Source organism: Oncorhynchus mykiss, chromosome 23 (genome assembly GCF_057628025.1).
Source record: "Oncorhynchus mykiss isolate SJ-2025 chromosome 23, ASM5762802v1, whole genome shotgun sequence".
Classification (NCBI taxonomy): domain Eukaryota; kingdom Metazoa; phylum Chordata; class Actinopteri; order Salmoniformes; family Salmonidae; genus Oncorhynchus; species Oncorhynchus mykiss.
In genome coordinates this window covers 3789208-3817085 of record NC_143044.1, presented here as the reverse complement: position 1 = coordinate 3817085, position 27878 = coordinate 3789208, and the positions used below count along the sequence as shown (strand labels likewise).

The 27878-nt window shown below is 40.8% G+C and overlaps 1 protein-coding gene across 1 annotated transcript in view; it reads right to left on the bottom strand.

Moving 5' to 3' along the window:
* Nucleotides 1–10989: 10989 nt before the first annotated feature.
* The window catches only part of LOC110502291 (brorin-like), a 50286-nt gene continuing 33397 nt past the window's right edge, over nt 10990–27878 (bottom strand). The window contains exon 4 of the mRNA XM_021580216.3: nt 10990–13807. Within this exon, the coding sequence (XP_021435891.3) occupies nt 13665–13807 (143 nt within the window). The 3' untranslated portion in view covers nt 10990–13664. The remainder of the gene's footprint in view (nt 13808–27878) is intronic.

Genomic DNA, 27878 nt, shown 5'->3' with positions numbered 1-27878 from the left:
TGACTTTCTGAGTATCTTGTTGCCTGGAGACTGCTATGTTGGCTGCTGGGTCAAATTACTGATTTGGAAAGAGGATCACCCTTTCAAGGATTTAAGCAAATCAATGATTTAATCAGAGAGAGAAAATAAGAATAAGATTACATTTATTTAGATTGTAATATCGTTTAGCTATAAACACTTTCTGTGCATTTGTGGTGGCGGTTTGAGGGTTGGTGGAGCAAAAAGGATCTAACACAGGAGAGGATATTACAAGGAGAATTTGCAGAATGGAGCTCCCCTGTAATTTGGAGGAAATTCAAAATTATAACAAATACATTTACCCACTTAAGTATGCACTGCACAGCGGGCATTCTCTTTATTTAATGTGTGCATTATTTTTAGCAATACCTGTAAATCATCACTAGATGGAGGCACAGATCCACTATCCATGACAATTCAGTATCCTAATAGTAATTGTAGACCTACAATTTAGGCCTAGTGGATATGTGAGACTACCAGATAGTTTTTCTTGGACAGAACCAGTTTGGTGAAAATAATATAATACGTTTGAAGTTGTTGCATGTAAACTATCCAGTGTGAAAATTAAAAGTCAAAATTCAAAACAAAGATAGTGCTGACAGTCTGACATGACTATAAGGAATAGCTGACTTTTAATTTGAAGCAAGACAAATACAGTAGGTGCATTGGATACACAAGGGTTGTTCATTTGTAAATTGCTTGATCTGGTGATATTGCTGTTCTGCCTGCAAAGGGCTGTTTTGTTATGTGCAGTGGAGCAAAAGACATCACATACAATCTGCTTCAGTGCCCATACATTAGAAGATGCTTGGGTTGTTAAAATTGCAATTTGACAAGTAAATGTTTGTGCAAATAAATTGAAACTCTTCCATATTAAACACTATCTTACAATATGGTCGTCTCAATCTCAATTGTTCATTGTGGCTAAATGAAGGCCTATTTATGCTCTGATCTTGAGCGGTAATTCATTCTAATCTAGGCTGTCATAGTGATGATGGTGACGTCTGTTGATGGATGATCTTTAGTCAGGCTGTCTTTAGCTAACGTAAACCTTTCAAGAGCTGTACATGTTAAAAGTGCTGGGTTAAAAATAACCTAATTAGTTATTCTGATAACCATGTGCTGTGAAAAATCACACTGCTTGTCTCTCACAGTGTCTCAAATGACACTGGCGTTTCACAGAACTGAATAGGCCTACCGTATTAATAATACAACCATTTACCAAGTCAATATACCCTTTGTAGAATGTGTCAGGTAGTATGTGTCAAGTACAATACATTTGCCCTGGCATAGAATAATATTGAAAAGTTCCATGTCCATTACTCCTGAGGTCAAATAATTAATTCCACCCAGTGCCCTATTTATTACACTCCCATTCAAAGTGTATTCTATATGATATCCCATCATTTATTTCAATGAATGTGTTTTAAAAAAAATTCTAGTTATGTAGCGGGAAAAGCTATTAATGAATTGAAACCCTCCCCTTTTGCCCCAGGATGAAAGTATTTTTGGCAGGGACAAGGGTATTTCTGGAGTGAGAAATTTCCGTTGAAGCAGTCCTTGTTACAGAATTCTCTACTATTAGTCAGCTTGTCTGCCTCTTTCTCCTCCTCCTCTGCAGTCTCGGAAATGATTTAAATCTCACATCTATCCCATAGTGCCGGTCCTAACACTACCGCGCTGCAGCGACAGATCTGAACTGGCTGCATTCCTCTGTAAGAAAATGCAGCTTTGGAATTTGGAGCTGTTGTGATGAAGAGGGTCATTAAAGCAAAGTCATGATTTCAGTGTTGTTGTCGTAGGCAATGTGTGTGGGGTTGATTCTCCTCCTGGGCAGGGATTATTTTAAGCAATCAGACAACGGGCTGAAGACTGATGGTGACCCAGAATGACACCTACAGATCAGGCAATCTTGATGGGAGAAAGAGAGACAGATACTGTTAGGAGGGCATGGATCTCTGGGGTCTTGGGTTCGAGAGTACATAGCAGACCTAGAAATAAAACGGATCCAGCAACAATTAATTTGATATTGTTTTAATCATTAACGGAATTCCAAAGTCTCAATGTAACATATAAATACATAAATTAGCCAGAAAAGCTGATAACCAAAAGGAAATAAAGAATTAGTGGAGCATTCCAGAAGAAGTTATTGGGTCTTGTGATGGCCTGAGAGAAATCTGATCTATAGGGATCCTTATACATGAGGTATGTGAGGAATGTCCACTTATATATAAGCTAGAAGCAAAGAGAATCAAACACTGTCCATACATGGTGTTTCTTTGTACTGGTTACTTGGAGTACAGTATGTCCATATGTCTATCTAAACTCGTGAAAATGTATGGCCATATATTTATAGCCTCGTGCTGTAGGTCATGGCACTTGGGATGTATGCATCATATTGTAAAGAGGCAGTGAATTGATCACTGGCCATGCATAAGAGTTGACTCAGGGCAAAGTGGATGTAGTAGATTCGGTCTCATGTTGTACCTCCAACCACTGGGAAAAACAATTCTAACAGAATGCTTAGATGAAAACTCCCATGAGCACCAGGGGCAGTCATGTCCTCTGAGAGTGGCCAAGGGCTTTATTGTGCTACTGCTTCCCTGCCCTCAGTCGCTCCTGCTCTGTACTTGTCACACTCAGTTAGTTCAATGAAGTCATAAATATGCCTCTGTACATTTTTCATGAAGGAGGTGGGGGGCGGAAAATCTCCACTTTATAATGCTTCTAATATGGAGCTTTTCACACACATTATTTCCCCAGTCCAGCCTCTAAGGCGCCATCATGACGCTGTATGAGCATGATGGTTAATGTTCAGATTCCCCAAGGCTGAATATTACTGAAAATCATCATATACCAATGTCACGCTCAGCGAAGCTGTCAGAGACTAGGAAACCTACAGAACATGCAGATGAAGAATTCATGAGTAGATAGAACTCACAAAAGAAAAGTAAGCAGCCTACCTACGCAAACAAAGGTCTACCTGCTGGAGAAAAGTGATGAGTCACCTCATTAAGTTTATCCTGTTCATTCCCATCACTAATTCAGCTGTGGAGTCTCCACTAAACATACTGCTAATTAAAGCTTTTAGTGGGTGTTCAACCTAACCTGGATTATGCAACTAAAGCATAGCGCTTCAAAGAATAATGCAAATGTACATAAGCAATGTTAAAAACAATTTTATTAGCAGAAAATCCAACCATATGTGACCGACCGAATTGATTCAGTCTTAACTCAACATTTTAAATTGTGTTTTTTTTTACATTGGATAAAAGTAGAGACTCGCTACAAAATGGTATATCATACACTGCATTTGAGGAACAATGGGTACGTAATTCTGCTTTGAAAGTTGATCAACTTGTGACCTCACTTTTGAAAAAAATGGCCTTTGAATGTTTTGGTACCTACTGGAGAGCTCTTCTTTGTCTACACCCATTCAGCACCAATCACACCCTCTTAAGCTTTAGCCCCACCCAAACTCTGACCATTTTACTCGCCCTAGCAAAGCTGATTAGGCTGTTTTCATGTTATCCAGAGAGTTGGTGACTAATTGCGCTGCTGGCAACAATTGAATTCCGCTTTTTTAACGACGTTTACTGACACCGGCCATATTCAACAGGTGTTGAGCGTTTGTAAATTCATCAGTTATTCCGTGCTCTTGCACAGTCAGACGAGAGTGCTCTGTAACCGGAGTAGATGGCCAGATTGAATTTACGAACACACGCAAAATGGTTACTTAGTCTTAGTCTTTTGTTAAGACATGTAGCTATTTAGCCAGCTAAATAATGAACCATAATCCCAACTCATGACGTTACTACCCTGCATGAATCTGCAGGTAGCTAAGCAACCAGGTTCAATGTTAACATTAGGCTGTAACTAGCCAAGCAAATGGCTCTGAGATACGAATAATAAGATCATGCACGTGATGTTAGCTAGCAAGCCAACCAGCTAACGTTGGCTAGCTAGCTAACAGTACACTTAGCTAGCAGTATACAATTTGATTTACGTACAAATGGGTGTAAACATGGGCGCTTGCCAAAAATGGAATTCCATATTTCAGTCATAGACCATTGACCTAAACAGTTACACATATTCAGTCATCACTGTTCTATTACTAAAATAATGCATCAGCATCAACCAATAAGATGCATTATTTTAGTAATAGAACAGTGATGACTGAATATGTGTAACTGTTTAGGTCAATGGTCTATGACTGAAATATGGAATTCCATTTTTGGCAAGCGCCCATGTTTACACCCATTTGTACTTAAATCAAATAGGTTTTTAACATGTAGACTATGACCCAGCATTACAAGGCTATAGAAAAATCAATCAAACAATTATTCCTCAGAAACAAAGTATATTCAGATGGTTTATCATAGGAAACAATAGGAAATTGCTCACAGGAAACAATCTACCCGAAGGAATTTCAGACCCATTCTCCTTGTATATATTTTGTTGTGTAGTATTTTCCATATGTGAGGCAGAAGAAAGAGACAGCTCTGGATGTGGCTAAAAGCTCTTTATCTGTGTGCAATAATACATCTCTGATTCTGAATTAAGATAGTACGCGTTTGCATTAGGCAAAGAAACCCCGAGGGTAATGGACTTTCTCTGTTGCTCAGAGAAATGGACTTGTCTTCAGAGACCTTGTGTCCATTATTAAACAACCCCACTATTGCCTAGCCAAGCTGTTTTCATTCCCACCGACCAAAGTGGAATTACCTGCTTTTGAAACTTAAATGCAGCAAATGCACTGCCTCAGTCAGTCACTCGCTAACCAATAACTGCTGTCAGGTATCTGGAGGATAGATATCATTAAGGAAAGACTCCGTTAAAAATGTCAAGAGTTGTTTGCATTTAATTCTGACACACCTGTGTTGTTCACAAACTAGGTACCCGCAGGGGAGAAGATGGGCCATCGATATTACTGTAAGCCAAGTTAATATATGCACTGTGTGCTCTGACAGCCCGTATCAAGTGTTAGATGATGAATTACAATACGAGGGGCATATAAAATGGTGGGTTATAAATACAAACATGTGGAACTCAGTCGAGCGAAGAGAAAGGCTGCTTTCTTTACGATAACACAATCCTCCCTGCAATCTGACTGACAGCTAGTTACGCAGATGTGCCTATCAAAACAATGCTCTTCGTTATTGAACCACCTGGCATGCATCCAGTAATCAGGTCACACCGGAGTTTGGCTGCCTCTCTCTGGAGGAGATGGTGTTGCAGTGTTGTCCTAGAAGACGTGTAGTCCTTATCTTATCATTCACCCATCTGGACGGAAAACAAGCCATGATGGATAGAGCTAGATTAAATCCCCAATATCCATTAGACAGTTACTTTTGGGAGAAGGGGAGACGGAGACATGCTTTCCTCTCTTCATTAGTGATTGATGTTGATATGGAGGTAAAGCATTGTCTGTTGCTGATGCTGGTTTCTGATACCACAACTGGACCCTTTTCAACCAAACATGGTGACTGGGATTCTGGAATATAATGCTATGGTAGGGTATGTTACAGAGATGTTGGCGTTTCACCCCTGTGACTGTGTCAACCCCAGCTGAATGTAACCCCATCCAGAAATGTGAAATTCAAAATGTTAACGTGTGGCTGATAGCAACAGACGAAATATAACACTGAATCTAAAGCACAATTTCAGGCCAGTCAGACTCTCTAGAGCTCAGCATTCAATCATGAACAGATGAACTTAAATTGATCAAGGAGTGCCAGGTCACATGGGAATGTTACTGTACGTGTTGTGTGAGATGGATTTAATGGATTTGGACAGATCTGATTCAGAAGCTGTTTACTAGCATTAGGCTGCTGTCTGGTGTAATTCATGTACAGTGTGTACAGCTGCACTGCAGAATTCTTAAGAAATAAAGTGAAGAGCATGACTGAAATACACAAAGGCAGAAAAAACGATTCTATCTATACATAAAGAAGGACTGACTGAATTACTGCAACTTTAGTCTCGAAGTCTGTGTATATGAAATATCTTAACGAGTCAGAGTGTTGATAATAACAGCCACACATTACAGAAAACAGCACACCTCAATGCACTCACAAGCAACACACATTCCTAATATTCGGACTGAAATGGTATAAAGGTAGATTTGTTTGTGGATGTGTGATAGGTGAGAATTATCTGTTAATTGAATGATTAGAATATTCCGCCCTGAAACATATAATTGTATGGAATTGATTAGAATGTATAAAATCATAATAATAAATGTGTAGTCCTAGTCAGAATTAGGGTAAAACAATGTCTTTATGGTATTTCAAACACAGACTGTCTGAGCTTGGTGCCGACCTGTCTAGAGATTTGGGAGAGAACAGGGAGTACGTCTCAAGGACAAGGGTAGTGAGACAGACAGTGTGTGCGTAGCAGGACATGTGTGTGCGTATGTTTGTGTGTATGTGTGTGCGTATGTTTGTGTGTATGTGTGCGCGTGAGAAGTCAGTATAAAATGAATTGTTTTGTATTCTTGACTTTAGAACGTTCCGTGAATAAACCTTTTTGACCTAGCTGGGCCTCCGTCTGTTTCATTCGACCAGGATCTTACAAATTCTGGTTTGCAGACGGAGTAACATAATTCAATTGGGTTATGAACCTGGAGAACAGAATCCTCTTATCAATGTGAACTCTGCCAGAAGCAGAAATCATTTTAAATGGCTGGCCTCTACATGACAACATGGAAGCATGGCCTTTAGCTCCCATTAAAGGTACAGGTCATGAAGCAAGAAAGATGTAAAATGGTAAACAATATTACTTTCAATGTCATAAACAGATAGAAAGGAGACTCAGAATGACTCACATCTCCTAAACTTAAAGAGTAAAAAGAAAAAAAACATATTTCAGCACAAGCATTTGTTACAGATATTTCCTTTGGGCACATTCAGAATTCAGCGATGTTGCATCCTATACTCTGAGAACTGACAAGCTGCATGAGATGCACTCCTAACAGATTAGCCAACAAAATGCCTCAACTCTTCTTGGCATACACAGGCAGTAGTCTAGGTCTGGGCTGTTTCCAAACCTCCAGTACAGTACCGTAAAACTCTTGACTTTTTCTTTGCCAGACTTTTCCACTGGGGGCAATGATGAAAAATATCAAGAGAATGTGTCTGTAAACAAATTATCTCAGGCTATGCCTATGTTTGATATCATACATCATTTGAATCCGCCGTATTTATGACGCACACAGACCCTTTACATGTTCTGTTTGAGGTGTCCTTGTAATATCCCTGGAACCTTTGAGGAGCTCAAATGCAGTGATCTGTAGCTCTTTGAATGCTGACACACACACATATATATATATATATATATATATATATATATATATATATATATATATATATATATATATATATATATATATATATATATATATATATATATATATATGTCAGCATTCAAAGAGTTATATATATATATATATATATATATATATATATATATGTGTGTGTGTACAGTATGCATAGATTAGCTACATTGGCATCCACATGTAAATGGTATTTATCCCAACTTGTTTATTCCACAGCCGTATGGATATTGTAAGTAATTTATGTAGATGTTACTAACACATTAATATAAGAGATAGCTCAGCAATGTAATCCTAACAACATGTAATTAATGACAGATTCTAGTCTCAAATACTGGTATACTGTCGCAGATACTGGTTAACTGATGGTGCCTTCATTATTTGAACACTTGACTACTCAAATGGTCCTTCAACCCTTGCAGGCACTTTTTTAATTTGACAGAGGTCCATGGCTGGGTGCCATTAAAGAATAATGAATTTCGTCATTCAATAGGAGCAAAGGCATGCAGGCTCACTGATATGAGCATTGTCCAGAACGATAGGGATTCATTGTGAGGTGACTGTGTCGAGAGAACCAGGATAATCTCTTGTGTTTTTCCCAGACATATGTCTCCAATTAATGTACACTCTTTGAAGGAAGACTCGGCAGTCTTGAAGCACGATACTTTGGGAATTTCATTTCAAAGTAGATAACTCATTTAGTCTCTCTTAGAGTATGTAAACATTCGAGATGGTTTTAATCATGCTTTTCAATCTTAAACTTCACGTCAGACAACTTTGAATGGATAACTGTTGAATAAATGGCTGAATCCCAAAACCAATATTTCATTAATATTGGATCCACAATCACCAGAGATATAAAATAAAGTCCATGCACACATTCATTACTTTTGGAGTGGATACACAGCTGGCCTCTCTTCTGTTTTGACAATTAGTCATTTGGAAGTGAATCTTACATTTTCTTTCATTGCTAACTTAGAGAGAGGAGAGAGAGTGACAAAGACAGATGAAGGGAGGGGAGAGAGACAGACGGAGACAGACGGAAGGGAGGGGGGAGAGAGAAGCTGCAGATAGTCTGTAAAGCATCTACAGATGGACTATCCAAACAAAGTAAAGAGATCAACATCTAAATGGAGACTGGAGTATGCACAGTGCACACCAGCAAGTGTAACCTATTGTATACAGGAAAAGAGGGAAAGAAGAGCATTCATTTCACACAAGTACATTCCCAATCCATAAATCTTGAGAGTGAATTGAGATGTGATTGGAAAGGGAGCGGAAGCGTATGGGAACAGGGGTAGATGAGGAGAGACAGAAACGGATGTGTGGCACTGCTCCCCTGCTGCTTGAGCGGAGCTTGTCATGTAAATGCACACATTTGGGCTTATTTACCTCGATCCTGCAGGGCTGGCTCACAGGCACGTCTCACTGCTGGAGGCACACTACCGTTGTCTGGCAACCCTGGATCAAAGAACGCTGCTGTGTGGCTTGCTCATTAGGGTCCGGGGCACCGAGAGCCAAGCTGAAGAGCAGACCCTCTCCGACAAAACATCACCACATCTGTCCATTTGCCTCCTTTTCATCATGCACTGTTCTGTGCTGTTACTTTGTAAAACCATAATGGGATTAGGCTAAATTCTTCCACCAGTATTAAGAAGGGTAATTGTCCAAAAGTAGTCTGTAGTAGAGTCAGACATAAACTCAGCAAAAAAAGAAACGTCCCCTTTTCAGGACCCTGACTTTCAAAGATAAATCGTAAAAATCCAAATAACTTGACAGATCTTCATTGTAAAGGGTTTAAACACTGTTTCCCGTGCTTGTGAACCATAAACAATTAAAGAACATGCACCTGTGGAAGAGTCATTAAGACACTAACAGCTCACAGACGGTAGGCAATTAAGGTCACAGATATGAAAACGTAGGACACTAAAGAGGCCTTTCTACTGACTCTGAAAAACACCAAAAGAAAGATGCCCAGGGTCCTTGCTCATCTGCGTGAACGTGCCTTAGGCATGTTGCAAGGAGGCATGAGGACTGCAGATGTGACCAGGGCAGTAAACTGCAATGACCGTACTGTGAGACGCCTAAGATTGCGCTACAGGGAGACAAGATGGACAGCTGATCGTCCTCGCAGTGGAAGACCATGTGTAACAATACCTGCACAGTATCGGTACATCCGAACATCACACCTGCAGGACAGGTGCAGAATGGCAACAACAACTGCCCGAGTTACACCAGGAATGCACAATCCCTCCATCAGTGCTCAGACTGTCCGCAATAGGCTGGGAGAGGCTGGACTGAGGGCTGTAGGCCTGTTGTAAGGTAGGTCCACACCAGTCATCACAGGCAACAACGTTACCTTTGGGCACAAACCCACCGTCGCTGGACCAGACAGGACTGGTAAAAAGTGCTCTTCTCTGACGAGTCATGGTTTTTGCCATTTATTGTCGAAGGAATGAGCATTACACCGAGCCGGTGTGTCACAGCATCATCAGACTGAGCTTGTTGTCTATGCAAGCAATCTCGACGCTGTGCGTTACAGGGAAGACATCTTCCTCCCTCATGTGGTACCCTTCCTGCAGGCTCATCCTGACATGACACTACAGCATGACAATGCCACCAGCCATACTTCTCGTTCTGTGCGTGATTTCCTGCAAGACAGAAATGTCAGTGTTCTGCCATGGCCAGCGAAGAGCCCGGATCTCAATCCCATTGAGCACGTCTGGGACCTGTTGGATCGTGGGTGAGGGCTAGGGCCATTCTCCCCAGAAATGTCCGGGAACTTGCAGGTGCCTTGGTGGAAGAGTGGCGTAACATCTCACAGCAAGAACTGGCAAATTTGGTGCAGTCCATGAGGAGATGCACTGCAGTACTTAATGCAGCTGGTGGCCACACCAGATACTGACTGCTACTTTTGATTTTGACCCCCTCTTTGTTTAGGGACACATCTTTCCATTTCTGTTAGTCACACGTCTGTGGAACTTGTTCAGTTTATGTCTCAGTTGTTGAATCCTGTTATGTTCATACAGCTATTTACACATGTTAAGTTGGCTGAAAATAAACGCAGATGACAGTGAGAGGACGTTTATTTTTTGCTGAGTTTAGCTGTATAAACATCTGGTACTACTGCAACCGATCACACTGTGAGTGAAAATGGTTCAATACAAAAACACAGCTCAACACTAAATCCACCATTGCAGATTGTGTCTCCAACCCTGGAGCTGGTTTTAGTACTCCATCATATAGTGCATTCGGGAAGTAATCAGACCCCTTTTCCACATTTTGTTGCATTACAGCCTTATTTTTAACAATCCCTCAATCCACACACAATACCCCATACTGATGAAGCAAAGACGGGTTTTTAGAATAAGGCTGTATGTTACAAAATGTGGGGAAAGGGAAGGGGACTGAATACTTTCCAAATGCACTGTATCATGACATTGTACTGTATTTTCATCCTTAGCCTACCTGTAATGATTAAAGACAACCTTTTCTCTTCCCTAAATATTAATTCCGACTTACACCTTCCCAGTAAGCAAACCTTTTACAGCTGGAAAAGAGAGCAGGAAGTGGGGATCAACGTAATTAGAGCCCAGTCTCCTCCTTATTAATTCAGTTAAAAAGAACATGATTCCAGCTTATGTCCTTAGGCAGATTTTATGGAAATTCAAGATTTTCAGTTACCATTGAACCTCTATTGTAATGCAGATAGCGGTTGCATATTAATTGGCACAATTGTTTACTCATTTCTTCTATGTTCTCTTGACAGTCTATGAAATATTAACCATCAGCTCTTGCATCAAGCATATAAAAACGGTCTTGTGAGATAACAGTTGCAAAAATGAAACATCTAAATCAACATGAATCAATAGGATGTGTGCTGCGACATCTAAAAACTGTATTTGGTTCAAGGAATTGATATTACCATACAAGCGCCTACAGTGCACCAGGTTGCTGTTTATTTTAAACATGAATACATACAGTGCCTTGCGAAAGTATTCGGCCCCCTTGAACTTTGCGACCTTTTGCCACATTTCAGGCTTCAAACATAAAGATATAAAACTGTATTTTTTGTGTGAAGAATCAACAACAAGTGGGACACAATCATGAAGTGGAACGACATTTATTGGATATTTCAAACTTTTTTAACAAATCAAAAACTGAAAAATTGGGCGTGCAAAATTATTCAGCCCCTTTACTTTCAGTGCAGCAAACTCTCTCCAGAAGTTCAGTGAGGATCTCTGAATGATCCAATGTTGACCTAAATGACTAATGATGATAAATACAATCCACCTGTGTGTAATCAAGTCTCTGTATAAATGCACCTGCACTGTGATAGTCTCAGAGGTCCGTTAAAAGCGCAGAGAGCATCATGAAGAACAAGGAACACACCAGGCAGGTCCGAGATACTGTTGTGAAGAAGTTTAAGGCCGGATTTGGATACAAAAAGATTTCCCAAGCTTTAAACATCCCAAGGAGCACTGTGCAAGCGATAATATTGAAATGGAAGGAGTATCAGACCACTGCAAATCTACCAAGACCTGGCCGTCCCTCTAAACTTTCAGCTCATACAAGGAGAAGACTGATCAGAGATGCAGCCAAGAGGCCCATGATCACTCTGGATGAACTGCAGAGATCTACAGCTGAGGTGGGAGACTCTGTCCATAGGACAACAATCAGTCATATATTGCACAAATCTGGCCTTTATGGAAGAGTGGCAAGAAGAAAGCCATTTCTTAAAGATATCCATAAAAAGTGTTGTTTAAAGTTTGCCACAAGCCACCTGGGAGACACACCAAACATGTGGAAGAAGGTGCTCTGGTCAGATGAAATCAAAATTGAACTTTTTGGCAACAATGCAAAACGTTATGTTTGGCGTAAAAGCAACACAGCTCATCAACCTGAACACACCATCCCCACTGTCAAACATGGTGGTGGCAGCATCATGGTTTGGACCTGCTTTTCTTCAGCAGGGACAGGGAAGATGGTTAAAATTGATGGGAAGATGGATGGAGCCAAATACAGGACCATTCTGGAAGAAAACCTGATGGAGTCTGCAAAAGACCTGAGACTGGGACGGAGATTTGTCTTCCAACAAGACAATGATCCAAAACATAAAGCAAAATCTACAATGGAATGGTTCAAAAATAAACATATCCAGTTGTAAGAATGGCCAAGTCAAAGTCCAGACCTGAATCCAATCGAGAATCTGTGGAAAGAACTGAAAACTGCTGTTCACAAATGCTCTCCATCCAACCTCACTGAGCTCGAGCTGTTTTGCAAGGAGGAATGGGAAAAAAATTAAGTCTCTCGATGTGCAAAACTGATAGAGACATACCCCAAGCGACTTACAGCTGTAATCGCAGCAAAAGGTGGCGCTTCAAAGTATTAACTTAAGGGGGCTGAATAATTTTGCACGCCCAATTTTTCAGTTTTCGATTTGTTAAAAAAGTTTGAAATATCCAATAAATGTCGTTCCACTTCATGATTGTGTCCCACTTGTTGTTGATTCTTCACAAAAAAATACAGTTTTATATCTTTATGTTTGAAGCCTGAAATGTGGCAAAAGGTCGCAAAGTTCAAGGGGGCCGAATACTTTCGCAAGGCACCGTAATAGAGAACTGCTTACAAAATGCACATAAAATCAAAACACATCAAAATGGCAAGAAAAGAGAGCTAAATCTTTAAACAGTCAAGTAACTTCTTACATTTCTTCAACAAGTCATTTTCAAAATTACATAAAGTTGTCCTATTGAAACCTTACCAATTGGTTAACTTCAGGTAATGACACTTGCCTGTCTGTAGGCTATGGTTTCTACCTCTATAAAACACAGACAGCTGTACAGTAAGGATTCTATACATTCCATGATGTTTATTTGACCTCTAACCCAATACATAGCAGCTTAATAAAATACAGTGCCTATAAAAAATATATTTTGGCTAGTTTATAGTTTTTCTACTGTATATCTCCATAAATAATTCAGTACATAGATAAATAGATATTCTGTATGTGGATTACAAATCTTCATACAAAGCTTGATTTAATAATCCATGTGGTTATAAATGCAGAAATCATACGGTCTGGAGGGTGACCCTGACCTCAGGTTTAGACTGAGTGAAGGCTGCGTTGAGTTAGCCTGGTCAAACCAGAATGAACACTGCGCTCACCATTGTTTGTGCTCAACAGAGTTCACTTTGGTTTAGTCAGGCTAGCATTGAGTTGCGTACTTACTGGCAATTATCACGACGGGAGCACCCATGGCCCCATAACCCCTGCCCCCATGCCCACTTCCAGTGCCAGTCTCTAGTTCTGCTAGCATTCATTCTTGCTGCAGGTGGCCTGACGCTCAATCTGCCACGTGCCCTCCTCATACGTGCAGTAACAGATTGAACACTCATCGATCTTCACCTCACGTCCAGCTGGGATCACTTGTGTGTCTGCATAACAGTTTGGCCCTGGCAAAAGAGGAATTGAATAAACTGTTAAATTGGTCTCAGTCAATATCTCATGATCTTGTATACAGTCAATCCAAGACCTGAAAAAATGTTTAGTGGGATTGTGGTTGGAGTGGATGGAATGGCAAACACAGTAGGGCCATTCCACCCACGATCCCACAGAGCTGTTTTTCGTTTGGTTCATCTCTCTGATGAAAGATAATGTTACTGATGCACAAATGACCATTAACCAAAAATATTTACTAATAGTTGAGGGATTATCCAAACAAAACCATTTCAACATCATGAGTATATCAACCAACATACCATACAACACACTGTACAACTTTGTAAAACACAGATATCCAATGGATACTACAGGAAAAGGAGGGCCGAACAGGCCCGAATTAACATTGAAGGAGCTGCAATGGAGCAGGTTCATGGTCCAAACACACCAAGACAGTCGTGAAGAGGGCGCAACAACACCTTTTCCCCCTCAGGAGACAGAAAAGATTTGGCATGATCCCCAAATACACAAAAAGTTCTACAGCTGCACCATCGAGAGCATCCTGACCGGTTGCATCACCGCCTGGTATGGCAACTGCTTGGCATCCGACCGTAAGGCACTAAGGAGGGTAAAGCGTACAGCCCAGTATATCACTGGGGCCAAGCTTCCTGTCATCCAGGACCTACACTACCATTCAAAAGTTTGGAGTCACTTAGAAATTCTTGTTTTTGAAAGAAAAGCACATTTTTGTCTATTAAAATAACAGCAAATTGATACAAAATATAGTGTAGACATTGTTAATGTTGTAAATGACTATCTTAGCTGGAAAAGGCGTAGAGGCCCATTATCAGCAACCATCACTCCTGTGTTCCAATGGCACGTTGTGTTTGCTAATCCAAGTTGATAAATTTAAAAGGCTAATTGATCATTAGAAAACCCTTTTGCAATTATGTTAGCACAGCTGAAAACTGTTTTTCTGATTAAAGAAGCAATAAAACTGTCCGTCTTTAGACTAGTTGAGTATCTGGAGCATCAGCATTTGTGGGTTCTATTACAGGCTCAAAATAGCCAGAAACAAAGTACTTTCTTCTGAAACTCATCAGTCAATTCTTGTTCTGAGAAATGAAGGCTATTCTATGCGAGAAATTGCCAATAAGCTGAAGTTCTTGTACAACGCTGTGTGCTATTCCCTTCACAGAACAGCACAAACTGTCTCTAACCAGAATAGAAAGAGGAGTGGCAGGCCCCGGTGCACAACTGAGCAAGAGGACAAGTACATTAGAGTGGCTAGTTTGAGAAACAGATGCCTCACAAGTGTCAACTGGCAGCTTCATCAAATAGTACCAATAAAGAGAAAAGATTAAGATGTCCAAAAGAACAGACACTGGACAGAGGAACTCTGCCTAGAAGGCCAGCATCCTGGAGTCGCCTCTTCACTGCGCAATGCCTTGGCTTTGTGAAAATGGTAAGTGAAAGTGTTTGAAGAGGAGAAGCCTTTGGAACAGTGATGTTTCTATGGTATGAATCATTTATCTATCAAAAACAAGGACATTTCTAAGTGACCCCAAACTTTTGAACGGAAGTGTATATAATAGGCGGTGTCAGAGGAAGGCCCAACATTTTTTCAAAGATTCCAGTCACCTAAGTCATAGACTGTTCTCTCTGCTACCACATGGCAAGAGGTACCGGAGAGCCAAGTCTAGGTCCAAAAAGCTCCTTAACAGCTTCTTCCCCCAAGCGAAAGAATGCTTAACAATTAAATCACATGGCACCCAGGACTACAGTGCCTTGCAAAAGTATTCACCCCCCTTGGTGTTTTTCCTATTTTGTTGCATTACAAACACAAAAGAGTCCAAATTAGTGAGGTGAAATTATAAAAATAACTTGTTTCAAAAAAAATTACAATGTTAAAAGATGGAAAAGTGGCGCGTGCATATCTATTCACCCCCTTTGCTATGAAGCCCCTAAATAAGATCTGGTGCAACCAATTACCTTCAGAAGTCACATAATTAGCTAAATAAAGTCCACCTGTGTGCACTCTAAGTGTCACATGATCTGTTACATGATCACAGTATATTTACACCTGTTCTGAAAGGCTCCAGAGTCTGCAACACCACTAAGCAAGGGGCACCACCAAGCAAGCGACACTATGTAGACCAAAGAGCTCTCCAAACAGGTCAGGGACAAAGTTGTGGAGAAGTACAGATCAGGGTTGGGTTATAAAAACATACCCAAAACTTTGAACATCCCACGGAGCACAATTAAACCCATTATCAAAAAAATGGAAAGAATATGGCACCACAACAAACCTGCCCAACAAAACTCAAGGACCAGGCAAGGAGGGCATTAATCAGAGAGGCAACAAAGAAACCAAAGATAACCCTGAAGGAGTTAGAGTATCTAGAGTATTAGAGTATCTGTCCATAGGACCACGTTCGTTGAAATGATGGGACCAAGGCGCAGCGTGAATAGAGTTCCACATATTTTTAATCAACTGAAACTCATCGAAAACAAACAACCAAACTAAACGTGAAGCTACTAGTGTGCACACAGGCACCTAACCGTAGACAAGATCCCACACCAGAAAGTAGAAAACAGGGCTGCCTAAATATGATCCCCAATCAGAGACAATGATAAACAGCTGTCTCTGATTGGGAACCATATCAGGCCAACATATAAATACAAAAACCCCTAGACCTACAACAACCCTAGACATACAAAACCCTTGACATACAAAACCTTAGACATACTGTACAACACTAGAGTACCCACCCTAGTCACACCCTGACCTAACCAAAATATATAGAAAACAGAGATATCTAAGGTCAGGGTGTGACAACCACTTTAAGCCGTACACTCCACAGAGCTGGGCTTTACATAAGAGTGTCCAGAAAAAAATAAGCAAACATGTTTGGTGTTTGCCAAAAGGCATGTGGGAGACTCTGGTCAGATGAGACTAAAATTGAGCTTATTGGCCATCAACGAAAATGCTATGTCTAGCGCAAACCCAACACCTCTCATCACCCCGAGAACAGCATCCATTTTTCATCGGCAGGGACTGGGAAACTGGTCGGAATTGAAGGAATGATGGATGGCGCTAAATACAGGGAAATTCTTGAGGGGAACATGTTTCAGTCTTCCAGAGATTTGAGACTGGGACAGAGGTTCGCCTTCCAGCAGGACAATGACCTTAAGCAACACTTGAGTGGATTAAGGGTAAACATTAAAATGACTTAGAATGGCCTAGTCAAAGCCCAGACCTCAATCCAATTGAGAATATGTGGTGTGACTTAAAGATTGCTGTACACCAGCGGAACCCATCCAACTTGAAGGAGTTGTGATGTGCCAAGCTCATGGAGACATACTCCAAGAGACTTGCAGCTGTAATTGCTGCAAAAGGTGGCTCTACAAAGTGTTGACTTTGGGGGGGGGTGAATAGTTATGCACACTTAAGTTCTGTTTTCTTGTCTTATTTCTTGTTTGTTTCACAATAAAAATATGTTGCATATTCAAAGCGGTAGGCATGTTGGGTAAATCAAATGATACAAACCCGCCAAAAATCTATTTTAATTCCCAGTTGTAAAGGCAACAAAATTGGAAAAATGCCAAGGGGGTGAATACTTTCGCAAACCACTGTATTTACATTGACCCCCCCCCCCCCCCCTGTGTATAGCCTCGTTATTGCTATTTTATTGTGTTACTTTTCATTTTATTTTTTACTTTCGTTGATTTAGTAAATATTTTCTTAACTCTATTTATTGAACTGCATTGTTGGTTAAGGGCTTGTAAGTAAGCATTTCATGGTAAGGTTGTTTTCGGCCCATGTGACAAATAAAACATTGACTTGATAAATGATGCAGTTGCAATGAAAAGTACAATCTCTGTTCATCAATCTTCAGTTACACATAACCTACATTATAACCTACTTAGCTCTGGTTCCCAATGTGAAACATTAGCCATTGTCTCGAAAAACCCCATCTGTCTTCCCCAACTGGCGAAAAATATATTCACATAAATCACCCCTTCAAGCAGCATGGACCCAAATACCCACTCCTGGAGCTGCAGCCACAACATGGCATACAGCTGCAGGGAATGGTTTCTCCTTTAACATGGGCTTGAGCAACACTATTATAGTATTAAGATGCCACTGCCACTGATAAATTGCAAGTCTTTCAGCTGAAGCAAAGGAATCTTCACTGGACAGAAATACTAAGGAAAAGCATGCTGGTGCATCAATCAATAATGAACAGTTTGTTGAGGCTGTAAAAATGTGAGCACTCACACATTTATAACTCTTCAAATGGAAACTGAAGAAACACTCCCTGAATAACAACTCACCACATGTCCCTGTCTGCTGTCGCAATTGATTCATTAATAATAATAAGCAAAATATTGCCTCAAGGATAGTCAGTCAAAATTATTGAGACACACTTCTGAATGAACAAACTGGCATATAATCATATGTTTGACACTATAAAGAGGTAGACTGCACCCCAATACAAATCAGACGAAACGTTATTATGCAGCCAAGACTTAAGCGACAGCCGGTCATCAATTTGTGCACAGAATGATTAGCATGACACTCATGGCTATTAATTTATGCACCCATTCTGTGCTTCGCTGTGCTTACTCATTGCTGTCACCCTTTATTTTGCTTAGCACTTGAACACCCACCTTTTAGTCACAGTGGCTTCATTAACACATCTCTCTTCTCTGACAGTAGATCGTGTTTTTATCCGAACACATTAAAAAGGGACTCAAAAGAGCATTATCCACCATTAATAACCTCCAGCATCAGAATGTATCAGAAAACACAAATGGATTGGTGTAATATGTGCTTGTGTAATATGCAGGTACTGAAAACTTGTCCCAATATGTCACTAAGCAGGTGGACTGAGTGTGAAAGGAACAGCCATTGCCATATGAGAGAAATCAGGGACACCTTAATGCTCCACTTTTCTGGCTCTGCGAGCTGAGGTAAGGGAAATAGCAGAATAGACAAAAATCACTTCCCCGTAATGCAGTTCCTTAGTACATATGCATTATGAATGCAGCAAAATGCCTTGGCTTTGTGAAAATGGTAAGTGAAAGTGTTTGAAGGGGAGAAGCCTTTGGAGCAGTGATTTTTCTATGGTATGAATCATTTACTTCCCAACATGTTGCAATAGAATGAGTGTGTAGTCTTGAATATGTGCTGTCACATGTTAAAAGTCCTCTTTTTATTCTAGTCTAGTAAAAGGCATAAGCTGACGCACACCCAAAAATGTTTGTTTTGTAGAGGTGCTGACTAACGGAGAGTAAACTATGAGAATAATTAGAGTGTGTGACTTTGTTTCTTTCTTTTTATCTTATTATTCCGGAACAATGCTGTAAGACAGCAGAAGGTTTTATCTTGTGAAGCGACAGGGTATATTAGGTTTTAGTGTTGATCTAGAAGTAGAGCGTTTTCCATTCTTGTTTATCTCATAAGCTGTCACTAGCTAGGTTTCCATCCAATTGGCTACAGATTTTAATGTGAATATTCTAAAATCCGTATGGAAACAGTGGTGGAAAAAGTACTCAATTGTCATACATGAGTAAAAGTAAAGATACCTTAATAGAAAATGACTCAAGTAAGTCACACAGTAAAATTCTACTTGAGTAAAAGTCAAAGTATTTGGTTTAAAATATACTTAAGTAATCAAAAGTAAATGTAATTGCTAAAATATACTTAAGTATCAAAAGTAAAATTATAAATCATTTAAAATTCGTTACATTAAGCAAACCAGACGGCACCACTTTTTCGTTTTTTAAAATGATTTACGGATAGCCACGGGGACACTCCAACATTCAAACATAATTTACAAAAAAAGCATGTGTGTTTAGTGAGTCCGCCAGATCGGATGCAGTAGGGATGACCAGGGATGTTCTGTTGATAAGTGCGTGAATTGGACAATTTTCTTGTCCTACTAAGCATTCAAAATGTAACAAGTGCTTTTGGGCGTCAAGGAAAACGTATGGAGTAAAAAGTACAATATTTTCTTAAGGAATGTAGTGAAGTAAAAGTAAAATTAGTCAGAAACATAAATAGTAAAGTAAAGTAGATGCCCTCCCAAAAAAGTTTAACTAGTACTTTAAAGTGTTTTTATTGAGGTACTTTACACCAGTGCATAAAAACAATATGCCTATTTTCCCACCCGAGATGTGTTTCCATCAAATTGACTGTGTGTAATGAAATAGTGTACATCCCAAAAAAAATTGATTAAATTCCTATGTACCCCCAAAAAAAAGTTAAATGGCTTTTGAACTTTACTAGTGGTTTTGTCATGAAACACAAAACCATCAATGCTGAGCGATTACTAGTGCTAAGCGATTAGTGTCGGTTTGGGTTCTGATCTATTATTAAAAAATGATCACGGTTTTCAGTTTCTAAATGAAATGCATTTCTAAATGAAATGTATTATGTGGGTTGAATGTTGTAACCAGACAGAATAAAGCAATTCATAAAAGTCTCATGATGGTAGACTGCCCATTACTTAACCATAATTTGTTCACATTACTTTTCTTTAATAAAATATTTCAATTGTTGCATATGCTGTCTGACAAAAATCACTATTTTAGTAGGTCTTCAAAGTAAATAAGGCATACTTTTATGAATGCTTAATAACAACTATCAATCACTTAGATCATGCATTTTCAGGTAGAGATACCTCGTGAAGCAACTGTTCTCTATCCTTCTTGATAATGCATTCCTCTGTCACTTCTCTCTGTGTCTGCCCGACTAACCAGCAGGCATAAAATAAACAACCACAGACCGAACAAGTAGGCACGGAATGATTATGTACATGTACTTTCCTCACATAGAAAGGTTGGATGGAAATCTGGTTACTAGCTAGGTTGCCATCCATGTGGCGACAGAATATTCAAAAAATCTGCATAAAAACACTATACACATTGTCCCACAAGAGGGGTGTTTCCATCAAACTGACTTGTTGGGGATAAAAGGCTGTGCAAATAAAAATGTCTCTACTGATGGTTTTGTCTGTAAAAATGTTGCGTTATAAAGTGATTGTGCTCATTCTGATCTTTGGCAAGCGCACTCTAGCTAAATCAAAAGTGCTTGAAATTAACATTAAAATATTTCCAGCGTAATAGGTCTTGCAAGTGAACTGATTTGTGCTCACTGTAGACTTGCCCTAATAAAGTCTATTTACACAGATAAAAAATATTTTTTTGTTTGTTGATACTTTAGGATGATTTGGACAAAATTAAAAAATAAGGACCTTATATTAAAACCGCATCATAGTGGGAATATTAACAGTGAGATGTGCAATGCCATTCTGTTTCAACATTTGATTTATTTAGTGCTGAGAGAGATGGCGCGGGAGGGGAAGGCTGCCGTTTTACGGGTTCCTAACATATAAAAAATAAATAAGATTGTATTTGTCACATGCTTACAAGCCCTTAACCAACAATGCAGTTTTAAGAAAAATATCTTTAAAAAAAGCATTAACAGTAACAAATAATTAAAGAGCAGAAGTTAAATAACAATAGCGAGGCTATAAAGAGGGGGTACAGGTACAGAGTCAATGTGCGGGGGCACAGGTTAGTCAAGGAAATTGAGGTAATATGTACATGTAGGTAGAGTTATTAAAGTGACTATGCATAGACAATAACAGAGAATAGCAGCAGCGTAAAGGGGGGGGGGGGGGGCAATGCAAATAGTCTGGGTAGTCATTTGATTAGATGGTCAGGAGTCTTATGGCTTGGGGGGTAGAAGCTGTTCAGAAGCCTCTTGGACCTAGACTTGGCGCTCCGGTACCGCTTGCAGTGCGGTAGCAGAGAGAACAGTCTATGACTAGGGTGGCTGGAGTCTTTGACAATTTTTAGGGCCTTCCTCTGACATTCCTCTGGTACAGAGGTCCTGGATGGCAGGAAGCTTGGCCCCAGGGGTGTACTGGGCCGTGTCGTGCCTTGCAGTTGGAGGCAGAGCAGTTGCCATACCAAGCAGTGATGCAACCAGTTCTCGATGGTGCAGCTGTAGAACCTCTTGAGAATCTGAGGACGAATGCCAAATCTTTTCAGTCTCCTGAGGGGGAATAGCTTTTGTCGTGCCCTCTTCACAACATGTCTTGGTGTGCTTGGACCATGTTAATTTGTTGGTGAAATAGACACCAAGGAACTTGAAGCTCTCAACCTGATCTTAACCCTGTTTTTAATTTATTTTACCTTTATTTAACTAGGCAAGTCAGTTAAGAACAAATTCTTATTTTCAATGACGGCCTAGGAACAGTGGGTTAACTGCCTTGTTCAGGGGCAGAACGACATATTATTACCTTGTCAGCTCTGGGATTTGATCTTGCAACCTTTCGGTTACTAGTCCAACGCCTTAACCACTAGGCTACCTGCCGAGTGGGGGAATGCTTGGTCCTCCTTTTCCTGTAGTCCATCACAATGACGATGAGGTTGTTATCCTGGCACCACACGGCCAGGTCTGACATCCTCCCTATAGGCTGTCTTGTCGTTGTCGGTGATCAGGCCTACCACTGTTGTGTCATCGGCAAACTTGATGGTGTTGGAGTCATGCCTGGTCATGCAGTCATGAGTGAACAGGGAGAACAGGAGGGGTCTGAGCACGCACCCCTGAGGGGCCCTTGTGTTGAGGATCAGCGTGGCGGATGTGTTGTTTCCTACCCTTACCACCTGGGGGCGGCCCGTCAGGAAGTCCAGGATCCAGTTGCAGAGGGAGGTGTTTCGTCCCGGAGTCCTTAGCTTTGTGATGAGCTTTGAGGGCACTATGGTGTTGAATGCTGAGCTCTATTCCATTAATGACATTCTCACATAGGTGTTCCTTTTGTCCAGGTGTGAAAGGGCAGTGTGGAGTGCAATAGAGATAACATAATCTGTGGATCTGTTTGTGACAGTATGCAAATTGGAGTGGGTCTAGGGTTTCTGGAATAATGGTGTTGATGTGAGCCATGACCAGCCTTTCAAAGCACTTCATGGCTACAGACCTGAGTCCTACGGGTCAGTAGTCATTTAGGTCTGCTTGAAATATGTTGGTATTACAGACTCAGACAGGGAGAGGTTGAAAATGTCAGTGATGACCCTTGCTAGTTTGTCAGCGCATGCTCGGAGTACACGTCCTGGTAATTCGTCTGGCCATGCAGCGTTGTGAATGTTGACCTACTTAAAGGTCTTACATCGGCTGCGGAGAGTGTTATCACACAGTCGTCCATAACAACTGGTGCTCTCATGCATGTTTCAGTGTTACTTGCCTTGAAGCGAGCATAGAAATAATTTAGCTCGTCTGTAGGCTCGTGTCACTGGGCATCTCTCAGGTGTGCTTCCCTTTGTAGTCTGTAATAGTTTGCAAGCCCTGCCACATCCGAAGAGCGTGGGAGCCGGTGTAGTACGATTCAATCTTAGTCCTGTACTGATGCTTTGCCTGTATGATGGTTCGTCGGAGGGCATAGCGGGATTTCTTATAAGCTTCTGGGTTAGAGTCCGGCACCTTGAAAATGGCAGCTCTACCTTTTAGCTCAGTGTGGATGTTGCTTGTAATCCATGGCTTCTGGTTGGGGTATGTACGTTCAGTCACTGTCAGGACGACGTCATCAATGCACTTATTGATGAAGCCAGTGACTGATGTGGTGTACTCCTCAATGCCATAGGAAGAATCCCAGACAATATTCCAGTCTGTGCTAGCAAAACAGTCCTGTAGCTTAGCATCTGCTTCATATCACCACTTTTTTATTGACCGAGTCACTGGTGCGTCCTGCTTTAATTTTTGCTTGTAAGCAGGAATCAAGAGGATAAAATTATTGTCAGATTTGCCAAATGGAGTGCGAGGGAGAGCTTAGTATGCGTCTATGTGTGTTGAGTAAAAGTGGTCTAGAGTTATTTTTCCCTCTGGTTGCACATTTAACATGCTGTAAGATATTAGGTAAAACAGATTTAAGTTTCCCTGCATTAAAGTCCGCGGCCACTAGGAGGCCGTATACAGCTCGTTGAGTGCAGTCTTAGTACCAGCATCGGTTTTTGGTTGTAAACAGACTGCTACGAAGAGTATAGATGAAAACTCTACCTAAGGCAAGCAAAACCTTGATACATAGACAGCCACCCCTTGTCTTACCAGAGGCTGCTGTTCTATCCTGCCGATACAGTGTACAACCCGACAGCTGTATGTTATTCATGTCGTCGTTCAGCCACAACTCATAATATATTACAGCTTTTAATGTCCCGTTGGTAGTTTAATCTTGATCGTAGGTCATTGATTTTATTTTCCAATGATTGCACGTTGGTCAATAGAATGGATGGCAGTGGGGGTTTACTCGCTCGCCTACGAATTCTCAGAAGGCAGCCCGACCTCCGCCTCCTTTTTCTACGTCTTTTATTCATGCAAATGACAGGGATTTGGGCCTGTTCCCGGGAAAGCAGTATATCCTTCACATCGGACTCGTTACAATAAAAATCTTCTTCCAGTTTGAGGTGAGTAATCGCTGTTCTGATGTCCAGAAGTTATTTTTGGTCATAAGAGACGGTAGCAGTAACATTATGCACAAAATATATATATATTTTTTAAAGTTACAAACAATGCAAAAAAACAAAGAAAATAGCACAACCTTGTGCAATCTGCCCAGTGACGTGATCTTCTCAGTGACGCAAACCTACCAGATGGGCTAAATGCCTTTTATGCTCGCTTCGAGGCAAGCAACACTGAAGCATGCATGAGAGCACCAGCTGTTCCAGACGACTGTGCGATCACGCTCTCCGTAGCCGATGTGAGTAAGACTTTTAAACAGGTCAACATTCACAAGGCAGCGGGGACAGATGATTACCAGGACGTGTCTTCACTGACACTTGCCCGTTTCAAGCAGACCACCATAGTCCTTGTGCCCAAGACAGAGAAGGTAACCTGCCTAAATGACGACCGCCATGTAGCACTCACGTCTGTAGCCAAGAAGTGTTTTGAAAGGCAGGTCATGGCTCACATCAGCACCAGATGACTAAATCTCAATTGCACTCCACACTGCCCTTTCCCACCTGGACAAAAGGAACACCTACGTGAGAATGCTGTTCATTGACTACAAATCAGTGTTCAACACCATAGTGCCCACAAAGCTTATCACTAAGCTAAGGACCCTGGGACTAAACACCTCCCTCTGCAACTGGATCCTGGACTTCCTGACGGGCCGCCCCAAGGTGATAAGGGTAGGCAACACCACATCTGCCACACTGATCGTGGACTACAGAAAAAGGGGGGCCGACCACACCCCCATTCACATCAACAGGGCTGAAGTGGAGCGGGTTGAGATCTTCAAGTTCCTTGGTGTCCACATCACCAACAAACTATCATAGTCCAAACACAACAAGACAGTCGTGAAGAGGGCATGACGCCTATTCTCCCTTAGGAGACTGAAAAGATTTGGCCCCAGATCCTAAAAAAGTTCTACAACTGCACCATCGAGAGTATCCTGACCGGTTACGTCACCACCTGGCAACTGCTCAACATCCGAACAGAAGGTGCTACAGAGTGTAGTGCGTACGGCACAGACATCACTGGGGCCAGGCTTCCTGCCATTCAGGACCTCTACACTAGGCGGTGTCTCGGGGAGGCCCAAAAAAATTGTTAAAGACTCCAGCCACCCAAGTCATAGACTGTTTTATATGCTACCGCATGGCAAGCCGTACCGGAGCACCAAGTCTAGACACCCCCTCCCTTTTTTTTACAATTCTGATGCTCGCTATTTATTATCTATGCATAGTCACTTTACCCCTACCTACATGTACATAATACTTAAATTACCACGACTAACCTGTGCCCCCACACATTGACTTGGTACCGGTACCCCCTGTTTATTACCTCGTTATTGTTATTGCCCTGGTACTTGGGGAAAACAGCCCATTTATAAAAACAACATTTCATTAAATAACAAAACATTTGTAAACTATAGCCACTTAATTCCATTTATAGTCCAAGCAAGAAGAATATATTTTTGCAGCATCTCTAAACCTATTCCATTAATATTTTTACCTCATTTTAAATGAGAGTTCCTGTTCCCCCTGATGACTAGGCTTCCCCTGACGACCAGGCTTCATCATGTTTCGCTGTTTGAAGTGGTTTTGGCTCTGGTTCAGTTTATTTCCGTAAAAAAACGACTTTTTCAAGGTAACTTTAGTTAAGTAAACTATATTTTTCTTAAGGGTAGCTTAACTTCTTCCAATGGGAAGTAATTGGTAGCTTGGTAAACTATATTTTCTAAATGTAAATGTAGCTTCCCCAACACTGATTGAAAGTCAGTCAAGTCAACTACCGGATTGACTTTCTTCTTCATGCCTTCTTGGAGAGTGCAGGAAACTGAAAATGTACAGCAGTGAAGTTCCTCAGCATGCTTTTTATATATTGTGTTGACAGGTATAATTGATTGTGTGTACAAAATATGGAAATGGAATCTTTAGAACTACCGAGACTTACATTTTTAGTTTTGTGATCTACATCTGTCAATATTAGTTACTATGCTGTTACTAAGCAGTAATGCATTACGGCAGTGTTATGTTACAACACCTAATAGACAGACACCTAATGGTCCTAAGTGATATTGCACAAGATGTTTTAATGAACGACACACTTCTTGTCTCCTGCCTGGGGATATTCTCAACAACACAAATATTACAGTGGCGATGAGGTGATAAAACTTCATCAACAGACATTGCTTGAAGGGAAGAATGTCGCGTGAGTAATGAAACTCGAAAATATGATGGCATGGGCAATCGCCAGTTTTTACCACCAGTAGAAGACTGCTATAAAGCTAGCTAAGCATTGCTAAATAGCACAGTGATCGGAAGCTGCTAATAGTGATCCTATTGGAGTCCAGAAAATCGACACTGGTGGGGAAAGTAAGAACTGGCATTGAACCCATTGAAAAAAAGGTGATCTCAGTGGAGAATATGTATTCTGATAAAGGGGGAAATATTTTTAACAAAAAAAATAGGCATACGAAGACAAAATAAACGTAAAACAGTGTGTGCATGATTACAAATGTGTGCAGAGAATGAAGAAATTGCAAAAACTTGAAGAATTAGATGAACATTCTGAAAATTAAGGAATACAAGTGAATGTAGAAACAGAACAAATAACTATGAAAATGGCAACCATTGGTCAAGTACCAGAGTTTGAGGCTACAAAAGAGGATTACTATTTAGAGTGCTTTGAGCGTTGGCTGGCTGCAAATGAATTTAAAAGATGAAAAAAAGCACACGTGTTTCTCAATGTTTTGGAGTGAGAATTAAACGCAGACAATTGCGTGAGTTTCTCCAGGTATCTCAGATACAAGATCAATGCACAAGGATTGCACCAAACCGACAGCAACAGCAACCACGAATGTATCAGAGCGGAGATAATTGTTGGGGTTCCTGAACTACAGACGTAGGATCTTAATTTGATCACCCTGCAATGTAGGAAATGTAAAACTTCTATAGTGTATTTGAGATTTAAAAAGGCATATGAAGTTTGTAATTTCCACTTTGAAATTTCAGACTAGATTTTTTTCGTTACGAAAAATGTATTATCCCCTACAAAAACCTATCCACACTGTTGCATCGACTTCACCAACTGCTGCAGGCCAACAAAGTGGAAATGGTTTTCGCAATTAGAAGAAGCATTCAAAACTTCCGAACAGCATCTTCGAAAGAGCAAGCGGCTTGACCACTACGACACAGAGACGAAGCGGAGGCTCGCTTGTGATGCATCTTCATAAGGAGTAGGAGCCGTCATCTCAGATATTTTATCATCAGGTGAAGAACACCCCCATCGCATTTGCATCACAGTGTCACGTTCTGACCTTAGTTCTTTCTGTTATGTCTTTGTTTTAGTATGGTCAGGGCGTGAGTTGGGTGGGTTGTCTATGTTCCTTTTCTATGTTGTGTTTTGCGTTTGGCCTGGTATGGTTCTCAATCAGAGGCAGGTGTCGTTAGTTGTTTCGTTTCGTTTTTCCTTTGTTATTTTGTTTAATGTTCTCGGCTTAATAATATATGATGAACACTTACCACGCTGCGCTTTGGTCCTCACCTCATTCTAACGACGACCGTGACACACAGACTGTC